This window comes from Mus musculus, chromosome 14, assembly GCF_000001635.26.
Source record: "Mus musculus strain C57BL/6J chromosome 14, GRCm38.p6 C57BL/6J".
In the NCBI taxonomy this organism is placed as follows: domain Eukaryota; kingdom Metazoa; phylum Chordata; class Mammalia; order Rodentia; family Muridae; genus Mus; species Mus musculus.
Genome location: NC_000080.6, coordinates 49,667,445 through 49,692,949, shown reverse-complemented (window position 1 = coordinate 49,692,949; position 25,505 = coordinate 49,667,445). Strand labels below are relative to the sequence as shown.

Sequence of the window (25,505 nt, the reverse complement as noted above, 5' to 3'; positions counted from 1 at the left end):
ATATGTGTACCTATATATGTATGTGTGTGTATATATATGTATGTGTATATATGTATACACACACACATATATATATACATATACATATATATATATGTATATATATACATATATGTATATATATGTATATATATATATATATATGCTATTCCACTCAGTAGACTTTTCCTGAGATTCCCAATACCAGTATAGACTTATGTCTAACCCTTTCTAGACTTATATGTACCAAATTACCTATTTTCACATCTCTCCAGAGCTGAACTGAGGTTTCTTTTCTTGAATCATAACAATGATGAGTACTCTTTCAAATTATCTCTACACATTCAAACATCCTAATCTGAGATTCCTTTTTGTTCCCATCAGAGTTACATTGCAAGGATATTACCTGGTGTGGGACTTAGTCTTAGCTGTTTCCTACTGCTGTGGTAAAACGTAACTTTAGAGAGAAAGGGTTTATATGGCTCACAACTCCAGTTAGATTTCCTCATTGTAGGAAGTCAGGGCTGCATCAACTTTAAGCTTCTAGTCACATCACATCCTCAGTCAAGAACAGAGTTAAAACATTCATGTTACTTCTGGTCATCTTTATTCTTATACAACTCAGGATCCCCTTCTCAGAGAAAGCCACTATCCAGAGCAGGCAGATCTTCCTACATGTGCAAGGGATCATCATTATTAGCTTAATGATAATCCCTTGCACATGTGCCCACTGGCCAACCTAATCTAGACAATCCCTCACTGAGACTCACTTGCCTGGAGACTTTTGATTGTATCAAATTGACAACTAAAACTAACCATCATGGGCCATTGAGATGAGGTGGCTCAGTGGGTAAAGGCACTTGCCACTAAGCCTAGTGACCTGAATTTGGTCCCTAGGACCCATATGGTTGCTGGAGAGATGACTCCTCCAAGTTGAAAGTCCTCAGACTTTCAGATATGCACTATGGCAGGAAAACACATAGAATACACGCACACACACACACACACACACACACACACACACACACACACACACACACACACACACACACACTTTCTCTCTTTGTAAAAACTTCACCAAACAAATCCTGAGATCCAACAATCACAGACTCTATACAATTTACTCCACTAACTTCAGCTATAGGTAGTTACCTAGAGGCCAAAGTTGAAAATGCTCCTCTTGGAAATGAAACATTTACTCTTTATACTGGAAAAACCTAAGGATGCTCAAAAATCTAGCTTTGATCTTTTTCTCCTGTCCCTTGGCTCTGAGAAACCCTTCTCATTGCTCCTGAGAGTAGTTAGCCTGGTCCCACTGTCTTTATCCCGCTCTCTATAGGATGCCCAGCCTATTTCCTGAGTCTGGACTCCCCCTCACTTACTCACATGCCACACTACTACTTGTTATCTACTTCTTAGAGACTTGCTATCTGAACTCTTTTTCTCACTAGAACCAGGTCCAGTAGCATCTTTTGACTTATTATAAAGAAGACACAATGTTTGATCAAACACCATGTGTACTGCAAATATTTTGGAACAAATGAATGAATTTTGGGTATTCTCTTGCTTGCCTTGAAATCAGTTTTGGATTTGAGATATAGTAACACAACACCCACTTTTCACTTGTCTTTCATCTTCCTATTTGGATTCTATATCAGGTACTATATGGAAATTTTGCATATGACATTTCTATTTTCACAATGCTCAGAGCAGCTGTTGTCATCTGTTTTACAGGGGTAGCTGAGGGTCTTCAGGTTCATTATTTCCTCTAAAATCAGTGGCTGACCTCCCTCCTTGGAAGACTCACTCCTGGTAGCACCAACTCCTGGCCTTGTTCTGAGGTTGCTAGATATCTATTTTCTGACATTCTTGTTCCCCGATCCTATCTTGATCAGTCACCTCATCTCTGTCTGAACCCAGTTGGGACAGAGCTATGAGGGAAGAACAACTCTGGGAGATTTGATAAGGTCTTTGCATGAGAAATTGAAGCCAATTGAAGGAAGTGGAAAGCGAAAAGTATCTCCACATTTGCAACCACATTTGAGATGGGTAGCAGAGAAACCTCGCTTCTAGAAATCAGGCTGGCATTCCTGTGGCATGTTCTCATTCTGTAGCTCAGGATGATCCTGAATTTGAGGCTATCATGATTCAGTCTCCTGAATGCTGAGATGACAAGAGTCACCTCAGCTGGCTCTCATGTTTGTTACCTTGTGGGTCACATGCTACCTACCATGTATGTGCTGCAGTTTGTAAGAAGTAGTCTTAGATGCAGTGGCACTGTCAGCATGATAAAATACTTTATTACACGAGCAAGATTGTATAAATAAAGGTGCTGACTTCTTGAGGATGATATTCTTAGTCCAGGGACCTCAAATCATGGCTCATGACCAACTCTGACTGACCTGCTGTTTTTATGTAACTTGTGAGCAAATAATTTTTTTCACATTTTAACATGATTTTTAGAGAAAACAACTATGACATGTAAGTATTACATAAAATTCAAGCCGCAGTATCTATAAATACAGTTCATTAGAGCATAGCTGAGCACATTTGCTTGTGGACCATCCATAGCCGCTTTTGCAGCAGCAGAACTGCATGGTTATGAAAGAGCATAGCCACACTGAGTTCATACATTTATTCTCAGACTCTACAAGTAGAACTGTCAGCTTTCTACTTGTTGAAGCTTCTTGTCAGGACAGTAAATGTGAAGTAACCTCGTTTTTTCTTTAATTGGTTCACTGATTTCTTTCACTTGATCATAACCATTAAATGACTGCCCCCTCCACATTTTATGCTTAAGTAACTGCGGGCTGAAACACCAATATAATAATAAAAGTCACTAAAAGAGTGAATTTCAAGTCATCCTTCTCACTCTGAATGGTGCATTTCTCTTCTCCTATTAAAGCTCCAAAGAGGTGGGATTGGGATCTGCAGAACAAGGCTTAGTTGGTGTAGCCCCTTCACACACGTTAATTGTACTATTAATGGTGGCTTTCATACAGTAGTGTTGTAGAATGGTACAGTTGAAATGGCTCTGAGTTCTCACGGGTTGCCCTGTTCTTTTTTTTTTTTTTTTCCTTTCAAATATGACTATAATGCTTCTCTTTGGAGCCAGAGATTTCGTGGTGCACCATCTCCCTGTCCTCCCCTGTTCTCCTGCTGACAGGCTTCAAGTGAGGCACCCTCATTGATCCTAAGAGCTGAGACAAACAAGCATCAGGTTAAAGAAAAACAGTCACAGGAAAACATGAATACAGCACCTTGCAAGTTACTCCCAGTCCCTTTCCCCAGGCCTTCTCCAAATGAGTTGGACAGTATATAGAATTCTGTTAGCAAACAATATTCTCCATTCATATAATAATGACATGGGAGGGGGTTGATCTCTGTTGCATTTCTACATAAGTGGCTTGGTGATACATACCTTTCATCTCAGCACCCTGGAGACAGATAGGCAAGTCTCTGTGAGTTCAAAGTCTACATAGTGGGTTCCAGAACAACCAGAGCTAGAAAGGGCCTGTGGATGCCATTTTGTTAATATTGTTGATGTTTTTATTATATTTCGTGGGAAAGAAGAAAAGAATCTTTCAGTATATCAAGTTAACAAGCTAATGTGATACCAGGAAATGTGAGTAGGAGACTGCTATTTATATCTGATTCTCTTATTTTTCGTAGTGAGAAGCTGGATGGAAAAGCTAAAAGACAAGGTAAGGAATGTCTCCTCTTCCTGTTGACTGATACGAAAGGGTAACTGAAAGATCTGCAAAACAGACCTTTTATGCCATTTAGGAATTTATATGTATATATACAAACATACATATGCATGTAATAAGAGGCCATAACTTTGAAGAAGAGCTGGATATAGGAGAGTGTGGAGGAAGAAAGGAGAAAGGATATATGTTGTAAACAAATCATAACAGTGAAAAGTGTATAATAGCAGAGTCTGCTGTCCTGGGCCTTCTAGGAGGAGAGGCATTCCCTTTGGTTTCCTTCACGGGGAACACAGAAGACAGACACCTTATTCTCTGGAGTCTCATTCACATCTCTCTCTCTCTCCCTCTCTCTCTCTCTCTCTCTCTCTCTCTCTCTCTCTCTCTCTCTCTCTCTGTGTGTGTGTGTGTGTGTGTGTGTGTGTGTTCGTGTGTGTGTTGTGTGTGTTCGTGTGTGTGTTGTGTGTGTATATGTGTGTGTGTGTGTGTGTGTGTATGCAAGTATGTGTGCTTATGCACGTAGAAGCCAGAGTTCTGAGTCATATATCTCCCCCTATCACTCTGTACCTTATTCTTTTGAGGCATGATCTCTCACTGAAACTAGAGCTGGTGGGTGTGGGGTGCACTGGCAGCCAGGAAGCCCCAGAAATTCTCCCAACACTACTTTGCCCAGAACTGAGGTTACAAGCATGTGAAAGACCTGCCATCTATTTTCAACGTGGGTTCTGAGCTGAGACCCCGTGATTGCACATCAAGCACTCTCCAAACTTTTTTTTTCTTGTTTAGATTTGTTCATTTTATATTATGTGTGTGAACTGAAGTTACAGGTGGTTGTGAGCCCATGTGGGTGCTGGGAATAGCACCCAGGCCCTCTGCCACAGCAGCAAGTACTTTTAATCACAGAGCCTTATCTCCAGCCCAACAGCAAATATTCTTAGCTACTGAGACAGCCTTGTATCCCCGGGTGGTACGCCCAGCTAAATACTATCTGTGATCTACTCAGTACAGTTTCTTTTAGGGGATATTAGCGTTGTTGCTCATTTGTGTCTGTGAAATAGGAAACTGCCCTAGGTGTGTAGCTTATTTTATTGCTTCCTCTCACTGGACACCAGCAAGCCAGGCTGTCTGGATGGGCAGGTGTGGAAAACTATGTCCCTGTCTTGTACAGATTTGACAAAGTGATTAACAACACTCATTTCTTTCCAGAATCATATTTTCGTTTTCTTTCCATTTCCAAATCCTCTCCAAGTTTTCACATTTGGCTGTAATTTTACCAGGAACTACTCAAAATATTGATGGAGTCTTGAATTCCTCAGGGTAGCCTAAGTCAGATCCCATTAGCACATTCAGCTCAGATTTAATTGGCATTTCAATTGCTTGAAAATCATTTTAATGGTCAAGCAATAAGTTGCCTTCAGTTCCCCAGCCTCAAAACATGTCTTCTAATGGCTTTTCATATATTTTATTACTTGAGCTAGTTTTCCTGTATTGGAATTACTAGTTTTTATTTTGTTACAACTTAAATGTTAAAGAATAAGCCATCCAATTGCACTTAAAATTATGCAAGTACAGTGGTTCTGGGTTGAAAGTTCACAAATATGTAGTTTTTTGAGAACAAGTTTGTTTTGTTTTCATATATGTTAAGAGTGATAAAGGAAACCTTCAAGCTGTTGAGGTCATTGGGTGCCATTTTTGGTATTTATTATTTATTTAGTTATGTCAAAAGATATGTTGAGATGAACAGATAAAGATTTAGAATATCCTGAGAGAGATATTTTCTAAAATATCTTATATTAAAATACATTTCTAAAATAGATTACAAAAATGATTAAACTAGACTTAAATTTTGGCATAAAGCCACGCTGAGGTTGGAGGTTGCCAACTCTAAGTTGCAAGTCAATGTCAATTCTTGCTAGCTGCAATCTTCAGAAGCAATTGTTGGGAGCCTAGCTACTGTCTGATGAAAGTCACTCAAACCCTTTGAATGATAACTAGATACATACTTAACTGAGCTCATATACCAAACCAGGACACCCTCTTCGTCTAGTTTCATGAATTGTTCCAACAGTGGCTCTATCTTAGTTCCAGAAGCTCTAAAAGAGGGTGTTTTCAAAAGTCCTGGCTCATTTCTTTGGTTTTGTTTTCTATTTCAGTGTTTTCTGTGTTAATATTAAGGTTAATCACGAGTAACAGGAAGCTCTCAGCTATCACAGCCGAAGTCAAAAGCTCATATCTAGAGGCAAAGAAACAGGGCCTAACTGCTTCAGTTTGATAGTATACCATTTGTGATCATCATTCCCAAGTTTAATTTATGATTCTAGATGGCATGTCCAACTTATCTATCTGCATGTTCTAGCCAAAAATAAAAAAGGGGGACAGGGTAGGGATGCTGAGGACACTCCATCATTTAAGTAAAGAAGGCAGCATCCTGTCATTCTTAGAGGCTCACATCCCCCTATAAGGAATGTGCTCTTGAATGTATATATGCCACGGTGTCTTAGTCAGGGTTACTATTGCTGTGGTGGAACAACATGACCAAAAACAACTTGGGGAGGAAAGGGTTTATTTGCTTACACTTCCATACACAGTTCATCAAAGTCAGGACATGAATCAGGACATGAATCAGGTCAGGAACCTGAAGGCAGGAGCCGATGTAGAGGCCATGGAGGAGTGCTGCTTTCTGGCTTGCTTTTCACGGTTTGCTTAGCCTGCTTTCTTTTTTTTTTTTTTTTTTTTTTTTTTTTGTAGCTCTCTGCACATGCATTTCTTTTTTTTTTTCCATTTTTTATTAGGTATTTAGCTCATTTACATTTCCAATGCTATACAAAAAGTCCCCAACCCCCCCCCACTCCCCTACCCACCCACTCCCCCTTTTTGGCCCTGGCATTCCCCTGTACTGGAGCATATAAAGTTTGCAAGTCCAATGGGCCTCTTTTTGCAGTGATGGCCGACTAGGCCATCTTTTGATACATATGCAGCTAGAGACAAGAGCTCCGGGGTACTGCTTAGTTCATATTGTTGTTCCACCTATAGGGTTGCAGTTCCCTTTAGTTCCTTGGGTGCTTTCTCTAGTTCCTCCATTGGGGGCCCTGTGGTCCATTCAATAGCTGACTGTGAGCATCCACTTCTGTGTTTGCTAGGCCCTGGCATAGTCTCACAAGAGACAGCTATATCTGGGTCCTTTCAGCAAAATCTTGCTAGTGTATGCAATGGTGTCAGTGTTTGGAAGCTCTTAGCCTGCTTTCTTATAGAACTCAGGAAACCCAGCACAGGGTTGGCTCCACACACAATGGGCTGTGTCTTCCCACATAAATTACTAATTAAAAAATTCTCTACAGACTTACCTGCAGCATGATCTTATGAAGACATTTTCTAAATCAAGGTCCCCTCCTCTGAGATGACTATATTTTGTGTCAACTTGACATAAAACTAGCCAGAGCACATTGATGTATCATCTTCTTGTTAAAACTGACCCCTCAGTCACACTCAGCTTCATGGAAGCCCAGGGAGGAGAAATAATCTTCATTCTGCCCTCATGCCAGATTAGAAATTGCTTAGCTACTAAGAAAGGACAATCGATGTTGACAGACCATTAGTCTGCATAACCTTAGCTTTTCTGATTAAATGTACATATTGATGGTGTTTGTTAGACCATCGTACTGGCTGGTTTTCTGTGTCAACTTGACACAAGCTGGAGTTATCATAGAGAAAGGAGCCTTCCTTCAAGAAATGCCTCCATGAGATCCAGCTGTAAGGCATTTTCTCAATTAGTGATCAAGGGAGGTACTGCCCAGCCCATTGTGGGTGGTGCTCATCCCTGGGCTAGTAGTCCTGGGTTCTATAAGAAAGCAAGCAGAGCAAACCACGAAGCAGCGTACTACATGGCCTCTGCATCAGCTCCTGCCTCCAAGTTCCTATCCTGTGTGAGTTCCTGTCCTGACTTACAGCAATGTGGAAATGTAAGCTGAATAAACCCTTTCCTCCTCAACTTGCTCTTGGTCATGATGTTTTGTACAGCAATACAAACCCTGACTAAGACAACCAAACTTATCTTGGTTACCTATTGATGATGTCTTTTCAACATCGAAATTGCTTCTCAGAAATGAAGATGCTTGACTAGATTGTATGATAAAGACTAGTGCTGGTGTTAGGTCACCAAATCCATTCTGTGTCTTCTTGCTTTAAGAAAGCATCCAACAAAGAATGACCCAGATTTTATTTCATAGCCACTGACTCTCAAGGTGCCATCTGGACCAGCATCTTCAGACCCCCTAGGATCTTGTCAGAAATTCAGGTTCTCAGACCTTACTCTAGACCTAAGTCAGAAACTGTGAGGATGTGGTCCAGTAGTCTATGTTAGCAAGTCTGACGTGTCTCTCTAACATATTCTTTAGTTGCAGAGGTACTGCTGCTTAGAGAGCCCACGGGCCAGTCTCAGTCCAGAAGATCTGGGCAGTGGAGGGTAGTATGCACTTGTTTGCTTGTTTGTTTGTTTGTTTGCTTATTTGTTTGTTGAGACAGAGTCTCATGTAGCCCAGGCTGACCTCTCACTCACTATGTAGTTGACTACTATAGCTGCTTGTATTCTTATGCTAATTATGTTCCCCCCAAACCTGCTTCCAGTGTCTCACAATTAAGGCAATGAGCACCAGAGATTTTGTATTGTCCAATATTTCTTATATAGAAGATTATAGAGTTCTTAGGGGACTCAAGTGGGGTCTGCAAGAGTTTTAAAACAACTTTGATTTTCTACAAAGCACATGAATTTGCTGAAGAATGACTGGGCTTTGTTTCTCTATTGAAAGAACTACACTGATTTAAAAGTAACTCACTGTTCTTAAATTAATGAAAAACTTTCCATATTTTGCCCCACTCTAAAATTCTGGGATATAAGACCAATGAGTGCATTTCTGAGTGTGTGTGTTTTGTGGGAGTGCCTCTGCTACTCCACAAGCAGGTTTAGGAAAAGAAGTATAACCTACAGAGCTCAGTGCTTCCTGGAAATCTCCTCTCTCTCTCTCTCTCTCTCTCTCTCTCTCTCTCTCTCTCTCTCTCTCTCTCTCTCTCTCTCTCTCTCCTCCCCCTTTGTCTGTGTGTGTGTATCTGCCTGTCTGTCTGTCTCATTTTAGCTCATTCTAAAAGACACTAGAAATAGCTTTGCTAGATAAAAAATTAAATAGTTAGAAGCTAGGGAGATGGCTCAGTGGTTTAAGAGCACTTGCAGTTCTTGATGAGGATCAATTTCTGTTCCCAGAACCCATGTGGTGGCTCACAACCATCTGTAACTCTAGTGCTAGGTGATCAATGTCTTCTTCTGGCCTCTTCAGAGAGTTCATGTACTTGATGACACACATTCACTCAGGCACAGACATATGCATCCCATAAGCACAAACCAAATAAATAAATCATTTTTTTAAAGGAGGAATAGAAGACTCGTGCTTTCTCAGAAAAACACCTGTGTATTTATCCTAGTTAAAAGTTTTAACTTTAATATATATTTTTACAGTGGGTGTTATAAGCCTTATTCTCTCCCATGAAAAGGTTAGTATACACATGCACCCGATATGGGTTTTACTGCAAAGATCTACCTTGGAACAAGGGCCTTGCTCCAAGAGTGGGTAGGACCTGAGCTGTGTGGTGAAGCATAGGGATGCACTGGAATCACACTGTTCTCTCAGTACAGAAGTGTCCATAGAGATCTTGGGTATGTTAGAAACACCTGAGGCTCCTTGGAAAGTAGCCAGGCTGTGGGCAATGAACTTTGTGCCATTTTTGGCCACTGTTTGCTTCCCTGGGACTGAGGACACTCATTGTTTGGTTTTGCTCTCTGGGGTACATTGCTTCTCTCAGACATGCATTTCACATGCACATCTCCTTCTCCTTGTCTTTCAACAATTAACTCACCTCTTCATTCATGCCCCTGTCCCTTTCCTTGCTATTTGCAATGCTTGCACTTTCTACACACATGCACTTTTATCCTTCTTTTCTTACTGTAATACAGCTGAGAAAAATGAGCTCTAAGAGGAGACAGGAGGGCAAGAGAGTGTGAACCCCCCACCTTTACCCTCTGAGGAACACAGTATTCCAGAGGACACTTCAACCCTTTGGTGTGCGACTCAGGCTGTTTCCAATTTATTGCATTTTAATAGCCCTGGCATTCTCTGAAGCCCACTCCATCCATCTTTAGTACAAATTATATTTCTGTCATCAAAAATTGATGTTGACAAATGTGCATAATCAAGTGGCTAGAGGGGCCACTAGGTCTGGCTGATTTATTTCAGACCATACTTTTAAGGGATTTGAAATAATAATAATTTTTTAAGAGATCATTACATTTTCTGTTGCTTTCTTCCCCCAAAGCAGTACCTTTGTTCTAGGTTCCCTTTTAAATTATAGCACAGCAGGAAGAGAATTCAAAGCATCTAAAACCTGCTGCCATGTAGCAGGGAAAAGGAACTGAGAACCTGGTGCTCTGTCTAACATCCCAATACACAAGTCTCTCTCATTCTCTGTCCAGGCAGGCTACATGTCTGGAATGCTGGTGCCTGTTGGGGTAGGGATAGCTGGAGCCTTGTTCATCTTGGGAGCGCTATACAGCATTAAGGTTATGAATCGCCGAAGAAGAAATGGATTCAAAAGGCATAAAAGGAAGGTATGGAAGAAACAGAAGCAAACCTAATCCTTTGCTGCTTGCCTGATTGCTTGATAAAGTACAGAGGGTTTAATGGAGCAAGAAAGACTCCTGTTCAAGGTGCTTTGTATTAGCTGCTCCTTTGTTCTTTAGAGTGGGGCTGCTTCTGGGCTTCACAGAGAAAGAATTTAATGCCTTCCTGTTTTCTTTCCCCAGCAGAGAGAATTCAACAGTATGCAAGACAGAGTGATGCTGTTAGCTGATAGCTCTGAAGACGAATTCTGAACCGGACTTGAGTTTAACTGAGATATTCCGTGAGATTATTATTGTATTTTCTATTTGAAGGCAAAAAGAAGAAAGAGAATAAATGAATAAGAAAGAACAGTATCTCACCACCTTGCTGCTACCAGGCCTTCGGTCCAGCCCCATCTCTGCTGGAGAGTAGAATTTTTTCTTGTGCTCAACAGAAAAAACACGCTGTACCCTAAAAATGCAGCATGCAGTGTTTGGCTATTCTGTAGTGTGTATGTCATCAACAAGGGCTGCAATTTAGAAACTCATAGGATACATGTTCAGTGGGAGATAGGTAGAATAAATATTTTGTATTTTTCCATAGCCCTTTTCTTGGTTTGGATTACTGGACTGAAGTTAATGGTGTCACCACCAAGGCATCGTTGAGTTCGATAGACAAATTCTAAGGAAGAATAACTTTTCATACTCCTTTCCTACCTTTTTGAAGTTGTTGGCTTTGGTGTACCCTATCTCTGCATCAAAGACTAGTTACCACTTGGAATGATTTTTTTTTCCCTGAGATATCTCAGCCTATTAGAATTACATGCAGGTCTGTGTGTATCTTGCATTAAATTTTCCAGCCTCTTGTTTCTTATTATTTTTCTCTTTCATAGTCTTGCTGTTAGTAAGAAAAAAAACACACCAGAAATTATACATTACATAAATCTTTAACCTCAATTTATGCTTGCTTTCTTAACTAGTGTGACTTAATTCAATGCATATACTGAATGATTCTTATTTGTTTATTATTATGAGATTAGCGAAGAAATAAGAATGATATCAAAATGAGGGTGTGTATGCTCCCAGAGTGATTGTCCCTGCCATTTGGTTCTATGTTTATGTAGCTATTACTTTTCTAGATCTATGATACTACTATGGAAGGAGTGGGCCACCAGTGTCTTTTGGGCTTTAATAGATAAGGTCAGCATTCTTTAGAGAAAATGGCCCAGTGGCCAGAGTTCTCATATACAAAGGATCTTTGGGCATCCCTCATAGGGATGATGGACTGTTAGATCCTTTCTCATTTTCCTTGGGATGTAATTTTCTCTTCTGTACCAAATAACACATTCAAACACCCTCTTTGAATCGGGGTGTTTGGGAATTTTGGTTCATTAGATTTAGCAATATGGTTTGAATCATTTCTAAGGATGGAAGAAGGTAAACTCCAAAAGACCAATCAGGAGCGAAATCAGATGCACCAATGTCTTTATTCAAACTAGCTCAGGCTTAAACTCGTCACAGATTCACAGGGTGGTTCTGTGGGAGTGGGGGAAAGCCCTGAACATTCATCAAAACAAGGTTTTATAGAAAGCAGCAAGCAAGGGGGTGAGTGTTTCTAGCCTGGCAAGCATCTAATTAGGGTGCTATTGTGGCCTTTAGCATAATTGGCTGGTGCTGGGACCCAAACCACAAACTTAACTTCTGCTTTCTTCCAAATTGGTGGTCGTTAGGTAGAGTGGGCTTGTTGGGTGTTAAAACTGGAAACTGGCGCTGAATGCATTTGTTGGGGTTAGCCTAGAAACTGGCTCAGGTTTTGTTGGAGAGTAACTTAGATACTGATGGTAGGTAACCAGCCTGTTAGTTTACTTGAGTTCAAACTTAGGTCAGTTCTCTTAAGATAGAGTTTGAACCCAAAAATTTGGTCTCTCACTATGACTATGGAGAATTTGTTCATAGTCATTAGAGCCTATTCTATGATGACAGGGTCAGTTTAATTACTCCTGATAGCGTCTGGGTGAGTAAGGATGCATGTTTCTATTTTTCCATTCTACTGAAGATGGAACTAAAGTAGAGAAGAGAAAGAATCATCGGGTATGTGTGTGGACTCAGCATAAGGAGCACCTTGGACCCAAACTATAGTCTGGCCCTTTACCATGGCATTGGAAGGTCCTTCTTTAAAACCAAATCTACTTGGTCAAAAAACATGTATCATTAATTTGTGTTTGTTAAATGAATGAATCTTTCCCACAAGTACTTTCCTCCCACACAAATTTAAGTATCATCTCTAGGGAACTAATGGGAAATTTTCATGGAACCCAGTTTTGAATGCTGGCTATCTCACAAAAAAATATTTTTCCTAAGTTTAGTTCTTTTGGTCAAGAAATCAAATGTATAAAGTTGATTAAGAGAAATGAAAAGTCTCATGGAGCAAATAAAAGCTAGCCATCCATAAATCAGACTAAAGTCGGAGTTTTAAAAAAGTGAATATGAGTCATGACTCTCATCAGTGAGTCACAGATCCACTAGGAGAGCTGCCCTGCTTCTGCATAGGGGATGCTTTCTAAGAACAGTCTCTTCCTGTGTTCCTGATGCTGGGAACAAGTGAACATGTGGGGACTTTGTCACTTGAAATATTGAACAAGTTGTATATAGTGAACTAACAACAGGTTCTCTTAATTCAAGAACTCCTGGATGATACTGACAGGCAATCGTGCCTGGAGCAACTCAATCTGTAGCTTTAGATTAGATCAGGGCTAATAGTGCCTCTTCAAACTGTTGTATAAAAAGCCACTCTTTTGCCTGCTTTTGGGACCTTTTCCCTCATACTGGATTGCCTCGTTCAGCCTTAATAAGGAGGGCAGTGCCTAGTCTTACTGTAATTTGATACGCCATATTTGGTTAGCATCCATGGGAAGCCTGGCCACTTCTGAAGAGAAACAGAGGAGTGGGTGGAGGCAGCAGAGGAGAGGCGGATTGGAGGATGGGGTGGAGAGAAGGACTGAGGGGAAACTGCAGGCAGAATGTTAAAATACAGATAATCATAAGTATCTGTCACAAATTCACATAGGGAAGATAACATGTGTGTGAATTTGTGCTTTAACAGCCATCTTGGTATCCCCTTTGGCACACATGACTATGTAGAGAAATCAGTTTATTTAGATCACAGCAGATTTCTGTATAAACCCATTTAGCTGTCTGTATAAGGAAATGTGATATAACTATACATTAGACTGTTACCCAGTCCTAAAAAATAAAGGACTCCTGTCACTGTGGCATGGATGTTGGAAGACTGTCTGCAAAGTAAAATAAGCCAGATGCATAAGAAGGGCTACATGATTCTAAAGGATATGAGCTATCTAAAGTGGTCCAATTCAGAAACCCAGGTCAAATGATGGTTGCCAGAGACAGGGGAAGTTTCAGTTATGAGAAGAATAGGTTCCAGGCTTCTGTTGTGCAACCTAGCACCTACACGTCACAATGCTGGATTGTACACCACAGCATAAAGAGCTAACAATAATGCATTGAACAGCATAGTACCTACACTCAACCATGCCATATTCTCCATTTATGATTTGGTTAGGACAGTAGATCTCACAATAAGTATTTTTCCCATGAGACTAAAAAATGAAGGAGAGCAGGGCTCTGGGGGAAGGGATGCTTTCCCTGGTCATCCTACCCAACAAATCCCACTATCTCTAAATCACAAGCCCACTGCCATAGTGAAGAAAATAAAAGCCAAGATAAATGAAAGAAACTACTAGGGAAAAATAACTAGGCGGAGAAGTTTTCTTTCATGTCCCTTATGCTATAATCAGAAGATAATATTTTTATTTTGAACTGCTTTGATTTTGCTTTCTTCGGTGAGCTGCTGCTTTTACTAGCTGCCAACTTAATTTATATGCTATATTTAGAGTTAATTAGTATCCCAGGATAACAGATTCCCTTAGCCTTGGCTTAGCCTTGGCTGCAGCTCATATATTACCTCAATGGTAGGTTTTTTCAGAAAAAGAAAATACCCATATCTCTTACACAGGTCAAAAATGTTGTGAGTGAGAATTGAAGGCTAAGTTTGGGAACATATTTAAAGTGGTTATGGCATAGTCAATGCCAGGTAGTTTGTCTTTTCATTAATTTATTGTGTTTTAATTTAGTTTTACTTACAGTACTGGGGATGAAACACGTGACTTCATGTATGCAGGAAGTAAGCAAGTACTGTACCATTGTCACACCCTCAGCCTTCTCTTTACTACACACAGAGACACAGGCAGACATATACACATACTCACATACTTGGAGCCTAAGATTTAAAATGTTATAGCCATGAAAACAACACGGGATGGTATAAATCATTCTAAATGCCTAGAGATTCCCTCTCTGACTACCTCTATATGTTTTCTTCTTAAGGAAATCCAAGTCAAGCACCATTTAAATCACACACACATACACACACACACACCTGCAGGTGTGTATGTGTGTGTGTGTAGGATCAAATCCTATTTGGGCATTATGATTTCTGTGGCTATGAGTAACCGTTAGGCCTGCCGACTGCTGAAGAACAGCTTTGGGAAACAAGACTTCTTATACGGCACAGGCTTATAGCTGTGTGGTCTGTTGTAGAAGCAGGCTTTGCTTTAACCAAAAAGAAATATGAAGAGGAAAGATGACACTGTAAGAAAGCAATCTCACCCTTTTCATTTAAAGATGCAATAATAAGGAAAGAAATATGAGCAAGAAAAAGATGGAAGAAAACTCTAATACAAGGCATGTGTAACAAATGGTATATGATAATGTAGTGTGTTAACAAAACACCCAAGTTGTGAATATATTTTTTGTGTGGTGTTGGGGATCAAACCCATGGCTTCATGCAGGCTTACTAAGTGCTCTAACATTGAGAAATACACTCCATCTTCACACTTAGCTACTTAGAAAAACAATGAAGCTAACCAAGGAGTAGAAAGAAAATGAAGAAGATCATTATCAGGGAAGGAACCGAAAATGTATACAAACCTATGTGATTTCCATCTTTCTCATCAAAGGAAATTACACAAGGTAGAATGAATATGGCCAGCAAGGAACTGAAGTCCACAATGAATGGGGATATGGAAGTGACTGGTTTCTTTAAATTACCTTATTTTCAGTTAAATGCCTTCCTTAATTACACAGACTTGAAATTACTGAATGTAAACTTTTAGGGATAGGAAAAAACTGAAAATAATTAATGGTATTAACCTAACAAAAGTCTCACATTTGGACATGGAGCACAACTCCATTTTGGGGTAGCTACTAAACCAATAAGCTGTGATTGACTAAGGAGAGACATCTCATTATGTTACTCTGATAATTACAAATCTTGGCAGTCAACTTAGCTGTAAACAACTTGTTTAATTTCTCCTGTAAGCTAGTGTTATATAAATATACCAAAAGTATATCATACATATAATAGTTGCATCTACTTCTTTATTAATTGACCAAATTTCTGTTAAGCACATACACAGTAAGAGAAACAGAAAGGAACAGGAAAAGAAGAAGCAGCAGAAAAGGAGGAAACGGGGGCACAAGTACAAAAAAGGACAGTTGTTTGCTCTCTCTAGTTTACTCAAAGGCTCAGAATGATACTAAGGTGAACTCTGAAAACTTTCCCTGAGTAAAGCAAACATCCTACTGTCCTTTCTCAAAAAGCAGCAGGTGCAGTAGCCCAAATGATTATTGTGTCAGGGAAATGTTAGTGATCTCCAAAAACACACACAGGAACCAATTTGATGCAACTCACAGCAGGGCCTTTATTCTATTCCAGCTAGCTCGCCCCTCCCCCCAATGCACCACAGTCACACAGGACTGTTTTGGTGGGGGGGAGGGGGAATCCCAAATGTCTATGGGGCAAGGCTTTATAGTCAGCAGCAAGCAGGGAATACATGTGTAAACATCCAATTAGAAAGCTCCTGTGGCCTTTAACATAATTGGCTGGTGCTGGGAGTCATATCGTAAATTTAACTTCTGCTCTCTTTTGTATTGGTGGTTGTTAAGCAAGGGGTAGGCTTGCAACCTGGCATGTAGATTTGTTGTGGGAATAACCAGGAGACACTGGTCTTGTTGGGGTGTAACCTGGAGACTAGAGATAGGCTCAGGTTTTGTTGGGAAGCAACTTGGAAACTAATGCTAGAAACCAGCCTGTTAGTTTACCTGAGTTCATGCTTAGGTCTGGTTCTCTAAAATGGAGTCAGAATTTAAAAGCATCTCATGATAACCACAAACACAATACACTAGAAGAAAGCAGGCACTTAGCAAGATAGAACGAAAGTTCTCACCCAAGATTGTCGTCTACAGCTAAAATGTTCAAGATTGATATTGCCTAAGAGGTGCAACATTTTATGGGATGGGAATGGATGACCTGAGAGAGAGTAGAAATGGAAAAATAACTTTTATCATCAACATGGGAAAGTACATTTTACATTTCTTCACACTGATCAAGGGTTTAGGCATAGAGTATAGGAAACTGGCAGGTCAAGTGGGTTGACTATTATTTTGTTACTGTTAAGCAATAGATGTCATCTACTTGGGTCTTGAAGGAAGAAAGCTGGTATTGGGTCAAGAAACTGAGATTTTATGAGCTCTGAAGCCCAACATTTTCTTCTTAAGTAACATACAAATAAAAAAAAAAGCAAAACATTGGAAGTGTTTCTTCAATTTTATGAAAAAAGATAAGACAGAAATAGATCCCTGGACCATGTCAAAGATATGCGCCCAAGAGAGCATCTTTATGCAAACCCCATACTTCTTATTCTCCATTTATTTATTTGTGTAAGAGATAAAGGGAAGAGGAGATATAAATGACTTTATAAATGAACTGATTAGATCTCATTTCAAATGTCTCCAAAAGACATGTGTGACCTTGGGTTTGGTCCCCACAACAAACAAACAAACAATACTCTGTGTCAAGAGGAGGGATGGTGTCTAGAGATTTTCTCTTTCGTGACCAGGAGCAGTGGGTAGCACTATTTCTTTACTGAATTGGCCACATTTGGATGCACAAGAATAGTAAGATGTAGTTAGTACATCACAAGAAGGAACTTACAGATTAATGGGGAAAGGAGGATTAAAAAACAACTTCAGGCCTAAGTCTGTTGGATCCAGCAAAGGAGTATCCAGCCCTGCCATGAAGATCAGGGCCATGTTTCTAGAGCAAGTAACATCAGGGACCAGAGGATGAGTAAAGGTTATTGAGGTAAGTAAGGAGAAAGAAATGCTTGATATAGCTAGGTAGGCCAGAGTAGGTGAGAGATCATGGGAAATTCATCATTGAAAGGATCGTTGGAGTGGAAGTGATAGCAAACATGAGATTGCTTCTAAAACGTTGTCTAGGCCATGCCAAAGAATGTAGCATTTACTTTGAGGATAACTAGAAATTATGGGAGGCTATGTTCATAGCAGCCTTATTTATAATAGCCAAAAGAAAGAATACAGATGTCCATCAACAGAGGAATGGATACAGAAAATGTGGTACATTTACACAATGGAGAACTACTCAGCTATTAAAAACAATGAATTCATGAAATTCTTACACAAATGGATGGATCTGGAGGATATCATCCTAAGTGAGATAACCCAATCCCAAAAGAACACACATGATATACACTCTCTGATAAGTGGATATTAGCCCAGAAGCTCAGAATACCTAAGATACAATTTGCAAAACACATGAAACTCAAGAAGAAGGAAGACCAAAGTGTGGACACTTCAATCTTTCTTAGAAGGGGGAACAAAACACCCATGGAAGGAGCTACAGAGACAAAGTTCAGAGCAGGGATTGAAGAAATGACCATCCAGAAATTGCCCCACTGTGGATCCATCCCATATACAACCACCAAACCCAGAAACTGTTGCAGATGCCAACAAGAGCTTGCTGACAGGAGCCTGAAACAGCTGTCTCCTGCGAGGCTCTGCCAGTGTCTGACTAATACAGAAGTGGATGCTCACAGCCATCCATTAGAAGGAGCACAGGGTCCCCAATGAAACTGCTAGAGAAAGCACCCAAGAAGCTGAAGGGGTTTGCAGCCCCAATAGAAGGAACAACAATATGAACTAGCCATTACCCCTCAGAGCTCCCTGGGACTAAACCACCAATCAAAGAAAACACACAGAGGACTCGTGTCTCTAGCTGCATGTATAGCAGAGGATGGCCTAGTTGGTCAACAATGGGAGGAGAGACCCTTGATCCTGTGAAGGTTCTATGCCCCAGAATAGGGTAATGCCTGGGCCAGGAAGCAGGAGTGGGTGGGTTGGGGAGCAGGGGGAGGGGGAAGAGGATAGGGGATTTTCAGAGAGAAAACTATGAAAGGGGATAACATTTGAAATGTAAATAAAGAAAATATCCTGATAAAAATATATATAAAAGAAAGAAATTATGGGAGGATATTATGCTAAGAAGTAATATGGTCAGGTGGGTGATTATTGCAGGATTTTAGAAATCTGAATTTAAGGGTATCAGTCAAGGTTAAGGCTGGTGAAGTAATGCAAGTGAGAGGCATCTGTAGTCCTGATGAGGGTAAAGAAGTGCATATGGAGAGGAAGATGAATTCTATAGCTATTGAGAAGCACCAATACACAAAGGACTTGGGGATGGGTCAGAGAAGAAAATATGTTTTTAAAAAATGGTGGATAAATATGACCTTTGAGCCCCTTCAGCTTTCATGAACTTCAGTTCCTATATTTTTGGAGACAATTCCAGCATACCCAAGTATGAAAAAGAAAATAGCATTTACTTCTGAAAAAAATATGGAGGCATCTTCTAGTCTCTCAAAGGTGTGTGTGTCTGTGTGTGTGTGTGTGTGTGTGTGTGTGTGTGTGTGTGTGTGTATGCTCATTCTCTGTGTCTTTCAACAATGTTTCAAATAAATTACTTTAAACTAATGAAGCCTCTATTAAGCTCTGAAGAAAATTCTATATAACACCAATGACGTTGGTTTAGCCTAAGGTCTAAGTTAATACTTAAGATTTGACTGCCTTTCTTGATTTGTGAAAAATGGTATGAAACTCTCTTATCTTCTGACAAGAAAAACCAAAGTTTAGTATCTCTGAAAGGCATCTCCCTTTAAGGCCAGGCTCTAAGAAGACCATGTCAGTGGCTGCTTACGTAGCCTAGGGAGTCACATAAGTTATGCTATTTCCATATCATACTGAGTGGTTTCTGGGGAATTTGAACAGTTGCCACAGACAGTTACCAAACACTTTATTTCTCTCTGAATACTGGACATTAAACAAGTTTACTTCAGTTGACATATCAACAAAAAGGTAACAATACAAAATTTGGAAAACAGAAAAGCATAAGAAATCTGAATCACCCAGTCCTACCCCCAGAGTTAAGCACTGTTACCAGAGTGGTCTATATTTTTCTAATCTTTCATTTCTGTGTATTTATGGTACAGAAAATACACCGCTAATTTGACATATTGAGATTATAGTTTACATACTATGTTGTTAACCTCATTGTGGCTGCTATTTCCCATGATATTTTTAGAAGGAAAAGAGCTTGGGAAAACACTGTGGTTGTATTGGACATTTCATCATAAACAAGATTTACATGGCACCTGGTGGTCCATGAATGTCTGCTGTGATATCAGTGTACATAGTTGGAAGGCAGAGACTATAGAACCAGAACACGCATTGGCAAATGTGGTATCCTTATGCCTTAGAGCAGTGGTTCTCAACCAGTGGGTTGCAATGCCTTTGTTTCATAGGGGTCACCGACACCATCAGAAAACACAGATTTTACATTACAATTCATATCAGTAGCAAAATCACAATTACGGAGTAGAAACAAAAATAATTTTAGGATTGGGGGGTCACCAAAACATGAGGAAATGTATTAAAAGGTCACAGCCCTAGGAAGGTTGAGAATCACTGGTCTAGGGTATTAGAGGGCATGTTCCCCTTCTTGTCTTGGTCCTCAAAACAAAGCAAAGGGGGACACCAGAACATCATTACCACCATTAGAACATTAGAATCCTAGAAAAACTAGATCCCCCAAGGATGCCTGAGAGGGAATATCTCTGACAGCTTGTATCACTCAAGTCCTCCTTTCCTGAGGCTACTGCTATATTGAGCCAGTCTACAGAGGCTTCTCCTGTTTGCTCTGCTGCAGGTCACTATGGGACTTCACTTGACACTCTTATATGTACAGCTTGACAATGCAGAGATCTATCCGGCATCCTTAACCAGTGTGGCTGACCATCTAGTACTCATCTGACCACCTTATATGGAATTCATGAAAGTCTTCAAATTATGCACCCTCAGCCAATGCCAACCTGAAAATTCACTCTTGTTCTGGCTTTCTCTTCTTCCCTGTTTCAATGTTTCCAAACTGAGGCTGTGATAGCCAGTGTTGGAATTTCAGAACAAGATCAATGGTTGTGGTAATAATGAGCCTCTTGTTAGAGATAGGAGGAGTGAGTATACCTAGCCAGCAGTGACTTACTCAATTATTAAAGCTCTTTCTTACCTGTGTTAGACTACGACGGAGTTCAGGCAGAAGGCAAAGCATTAATTTTAAGCTTTGGTCTATAAACAAACAACATGGAAATTTAAGAAGAATCTCATGGTGTGCTCAGACTCATGGAAACTTTGGAAAAAGAAAATGAGTACTTAAAAAGTGTTGAGTCAGTCAATTATCTCCACTGTAACGTTTTAAAAGCTAGTGTATGTGAGGAAGTGTTTGAGAATGGTCTCCTTGGCAGAGAGTGGTGACACTCTTATATTCAAGGTCACCAGTCAGGCAAGCCCAGACACTGGTCAGAGACAGAGAACTCTAGAACAAGTGGTAAAGGAGAAGATGAAGAATGCCTTGGGGTAGTTCTAATAGTGGTACTTGAATTAATTCAGTTTAGAGATTATGGTTGGCTGCCATCTTGGAGAAGATTCTGATATAAACCAAACTGAAAGAAGGTTACAAAAGGACTCAAAAACTGAATTGAATCTTTTTGTTTATGCCAGTACTGTGGCCATCAAATCTGTGCAAATGACAGTCATCCCTGCACATGCACAGTTTGGAAGGATCTAGCTCTGTGCCGTGAGTTGCTCCATTCCCAGATGGTTGAGCATCCCAGCACCACACATGGGGACTAGGTGAGTACTCAGGTATATACAGCTGAGAATGTGAGGAAGTGGGCTGCTGTGACTGATTCTCCTGAGCAGTGTGAATTAAGGATAGTGGCTAACTGCTTTGTCACCTTTCTCTTCCAAGGTTGACTGTTCTCACTTGCAACTTATAAGGCTCCTTAGGATTTCTAAAAACCCCTGGAAGCCAGTCACCTCAAACAGTGGCCATCCTGATAATGATCCTTGATTATCTTCCTTCCCCTGATTATGTATATTTTGGCTCCACAACATCATAACTAGGGTGTTTAAGCCTTTGTTTTGAGTTCCATTTTGGAGATGACATAAACTAAGATAAATTGCAGGAAAGAGAGGAGGGGAGAGAAAGGGGAAGTGGGTGGTCAAATTAAGGTAAGAAACTGTGATGTGCTATTAAATGGCAGGAATATTTTGGGACATCAGAGCCCAATTTAGTGCTATGATAGTTCTAATAATGAAAATGACACATTTAGGCCACATTTTCCTTGTTAGAAACTCTTTAGCCAGAGGATAGAGCAATTTTAGAGCTAGAAGGATCCTTGGATCTCATTCTCGCTTATCTTTTAAAGAAAAGGAAATTTGGGCTGTGCATTTATTGTATTCTAATTCATCTGATAGAAGAGTTTATTGTGTGTCAAACCATCCAGGACGAACCCGAGTAATGTTGACCACTGTCTTTGGAGTAAAAGTACATACTTAAGACTCTTGAAGACACAAAGGCAATGAAATTAGGTTAAGATAAGCTTAAATGAAGTGAAAGTTGACCTATATTTAATAGTAAAAGAGGTAGGATGTTTCAAAAATGTGTAGCACTGAGAACTAAACTTAGGGCTTTTTTAAAACAAAAGACTAACTTATCTGCATGCATGTTTTTGTTTTGTTTTATTTTGCATCTATTTCTGTGTGCCATGTGCATGCAATGCCTTCAGAGGTTAGAAGAGAATACCAAATCCCCTGGAACTGGAGTTATAGAAGGTTCTCAGGAATCATGTGGGTGCTGAGGATGGAACCTCAGTCCTCTAGAAGAGCGGCCAATGCTAATAGCCACTAAGCAATCTCAATGGACCTTTAAAGTTAGAGCTTTACACACATACAAGGCAAGTGCTTTCCCATAGAATTACAGGCTCATCCCAGAGGTGAAGATGTTTTCAGAGAAGCATACTTTGAAGTAGGTAATATCTCTCTAGTCTTGCTAAATTTTTGCTCACAAAAGGAAAGAACTAACACATTCTACAATGCCACCCGGGCCTTCTGATGTCTATTTGACAGGTTAAGAAGCAGACACTTAGAGAATGTAAATTAATTTCCAGGTTTTTTTTTTTCTAATCTAAGCTGTTTGCAATATTCTTCTCAGGCACTTTGCCACATTTCCTCCAGCAAAGAGAAGCTCATCTTCCCTCAATCCCCAGGAGTCCCAGAACTTCTAAGCAATCTTTCCAGGGCTCTGGAAGTCCACTAAATTGGGAACAAATCACAGGCCTTCCTCTGGTCTCTATATCTACAACAACGCTCCACAAAAGAAACTGCCTAAGTTGGCTCAAGGCTAATTAATATGTATCACGTCCATCTTTGCCTTCAAATCTCTCTGCTAAAATTTCCTACCAGAATGTTAGCTATAACTTGACAAGAGATTTACTTATAAAAGAGTGTTCCTACCTAAAGTTGAAATAAAGTGTTTTAGAAGGTATATTAGTTGTGATTTTTTTTTTACTTCTATAGCAAAAGACCTAACAAAAGCAACTCAGGGAAGGAAAAGTTTATTTTGTGCCCCCTCCCCCATCATAGTGGGAATGGCATGGGCACAGAGGATGAGGCCACTGGTCACATTTTGTCCACAGTCCACCAAGCAAAGTGAAATGAGCGCCTATGCTAACCTAGTTTTCTCAGTTGTATTTGGTTCAGGACCCCAGGTCATAGAATGATACTGTCCATACCAGGGTTCGTCTTCCCATCTCAAATGAACCCTGCCTAGAAACTCCCTCACAGGCATGACCAGAAGCTTGTCACCTAAGTAATTTTAGATCCTATCAGGTTCACAGCAAGCAAGGTAATTGTATAAGTCAGGTTCAAACAACGTATCATTTGTCAATCACTGATACTTTAAAACCTCATTTTCTTTGTGTTTTTATAAGGCATTCATTCATTCATTCAATACACGTGTTTAAGTGTCTAGAGCTGTGATGTTCAGTACAGTAGGAAGTAACCACATATAGATACTTAAATTTAAGTGAATTAAAATTAAACTTAAAATTTTAAATTTAGTATCTTAGTCACACTAGCCTCATTTCAACTGCTCAAATAGGCATCACATATGGTCAGCAGCTGCCATCTTGGATGAAGTGAATATAAAATACTTTAATCATCAGAAAAACTTTTACTAGAATGTTCTGGCCATTCTGCCACATTATTACATTCTAGGGATACATCATGTGAATAGGTACAGCCCCTTGAATTGTGAATTATATACACAATTCAATATAGTAGACAATAATGAATGTAATAAGGCAAACACAATGCTTTGTAAAGAGCATTGAGAAGCACCATTGTATACAACTGAAATAATGTGTAGACTCTAAAAGAAAAAGTGCTGGAGGCAGAAAGAACAGGAGGTACAAGAGCTCTTACAATGTTTCTTAGTTTAGGAAAGTGAACAAAGTCTGAGGGCTACGGGCATCTATCTACAGGAGAAAATTAGCCAACAAAGTATGCTACCATATGAAGAAGCACAAACCAAATGCATAACTGTTTAACTTAGCTTGTATCAGAATTACCTAGAATGTTGATGAAAATAGACTTCTGAGCCACATGCACGGACTTCTAGGTCAAAATTGGCAGGGCCCAACAATCTATGTTTTAACATGCTCACAGGAGATGCTGATGTTCATGGTCTGGAGACCACTGGTGGAGAACCATGTTTTAGCACATGAAGAAATGAAAGCTTAGACAGATGTCATCTCTAGCCTGAGTTTCACAGATAGTTGCAGAGACAAAAAAGGCAGAGCTGAAAAGAGAGAAAACAAAATGACTGGAAAATCTGAGATTCTTGAAGAGCTTTGCTATTAATTACCTTGTTTACTTCAATATGACAAAACAGACACTGCAAATGGCTCAAAGAAGGAAATAATTGCTTTGGGTCATACTTTGAAAGGATTCAGTCCATGAACGGTTGGTCCCATACACTTTGGCAGACATCATGACAGTAGGACTGTGCAGAGAACTTTGCCTTGTGTCAAGCAGGAAGCAGGGACAAGAAGGAAACAGAGCAGCATATGCCCTTCAAAGACAAACTTGCTGTGACCCACTTCTTCCATGTATGCTCTACTGTTCAAAGTTTCTACCTCCTTCCAAATGAATAGAACAACCAGTGAACACCAAGTGTTCAACATATGAGCCTGAAAAGAATATATCATGTTCAGACAATGACACATATTACTTTGCCATTGCTGACAGAAGACAAATGGTAGTGAGAAATATTTGATGTAGATCCAATGGAAGCAAGTAGGAGCTGACCTTTCCATGATCCTTAGGAATACTTGTTTTAATATGGCTCATTTAAATGGAGTGGCCTTTCCTCCTATGGTAGTTTACTTCTCTTTTGCAGTGATAAGAAAATGACCAAAAGCAATTTCAAGAGAAAAGAGTTTGTTTCACCTAACAGTTGACAGTCTGTCATAGAGAGAAGCCAGGCCAGGAGCTCAAGGTAGAAATGTGGAGGCAGGAACTGAAGCAGACATCAGGTAGGAATGCTGTTTACTGGCTTGCTTCCCAGTACTTGTTCAGCTATTTTCTTATACAGCCTCAGACCACTTGCTCAGGAGGTAGCATAACCAGTGGGCTGTGTCCTTCCATTTCAGACATCAATCAAGAAAATGTCTCCCATGTGTCCACAAGCAAATCTGATGAAAGGAATTCCTCAACTGAGGCTTTCTTTTCCCAGATGACTCCAGCTTGTGTCAAATTAACAAAAACTAACCAGTACACCTATAGATTTATTAATCATGGGCATACTAGACGTTAAGTATGTGTTTGACTTAACTGACTTAAGACCT

General features: G+C 40.0%; 1 protein-coding gene and 1 long non-coding RNA gene across 3 annotated transcripts in view; both read left to right on the top strand.

The window, feature by feature from the left end:
* The window catches only part of Armh4 (armadillo-like helical domain containing 4), a 101,921-nt gene extending 90,531 nt beyond the window's left edge, over window positions 1-11,390 (top strand). Inside the window, exons 6-8 of one of the 2 annotated variants that reach the window (NM_001358244.1) lie at window positions 3,652-3,683; window positions 10,204-10,338; window positions 10,537-11,390. In NM_001358244.1, coding sequence (NP_001345173.1) covers window positions 3,652-3,683; window positions 10,204-10,338; window positions 10,537-10,602 — 233 coding nt within the window. In that variant the 3' untranslated portion in view covers window positions 10,603-11,390. Of the gene's footprint in view, window positions 1-3,651; window positions 3,684-10,203; window positions 10,339-10,533 lie in introns of both variants that reach the window. The other variant, NM_026142.5, reaches the window with a different exon arrangement.
* Window positions 11,391-20,155: 8,765 nt separating this feature from the next.
* Window positions 20,156-23,143, top strand: Gm36082. The gene is made up of 2 exons (XR_383419.2): window positions 20,156-21,447; window positions 22,811-23,143. It is a non-coding gene; the product is annotated as a predicted gene, 36082 (long non-coding RNA).
* The last annotated feature ends 2,362 nt before the right edge of the window (window positions 23,144-25,505 follow it).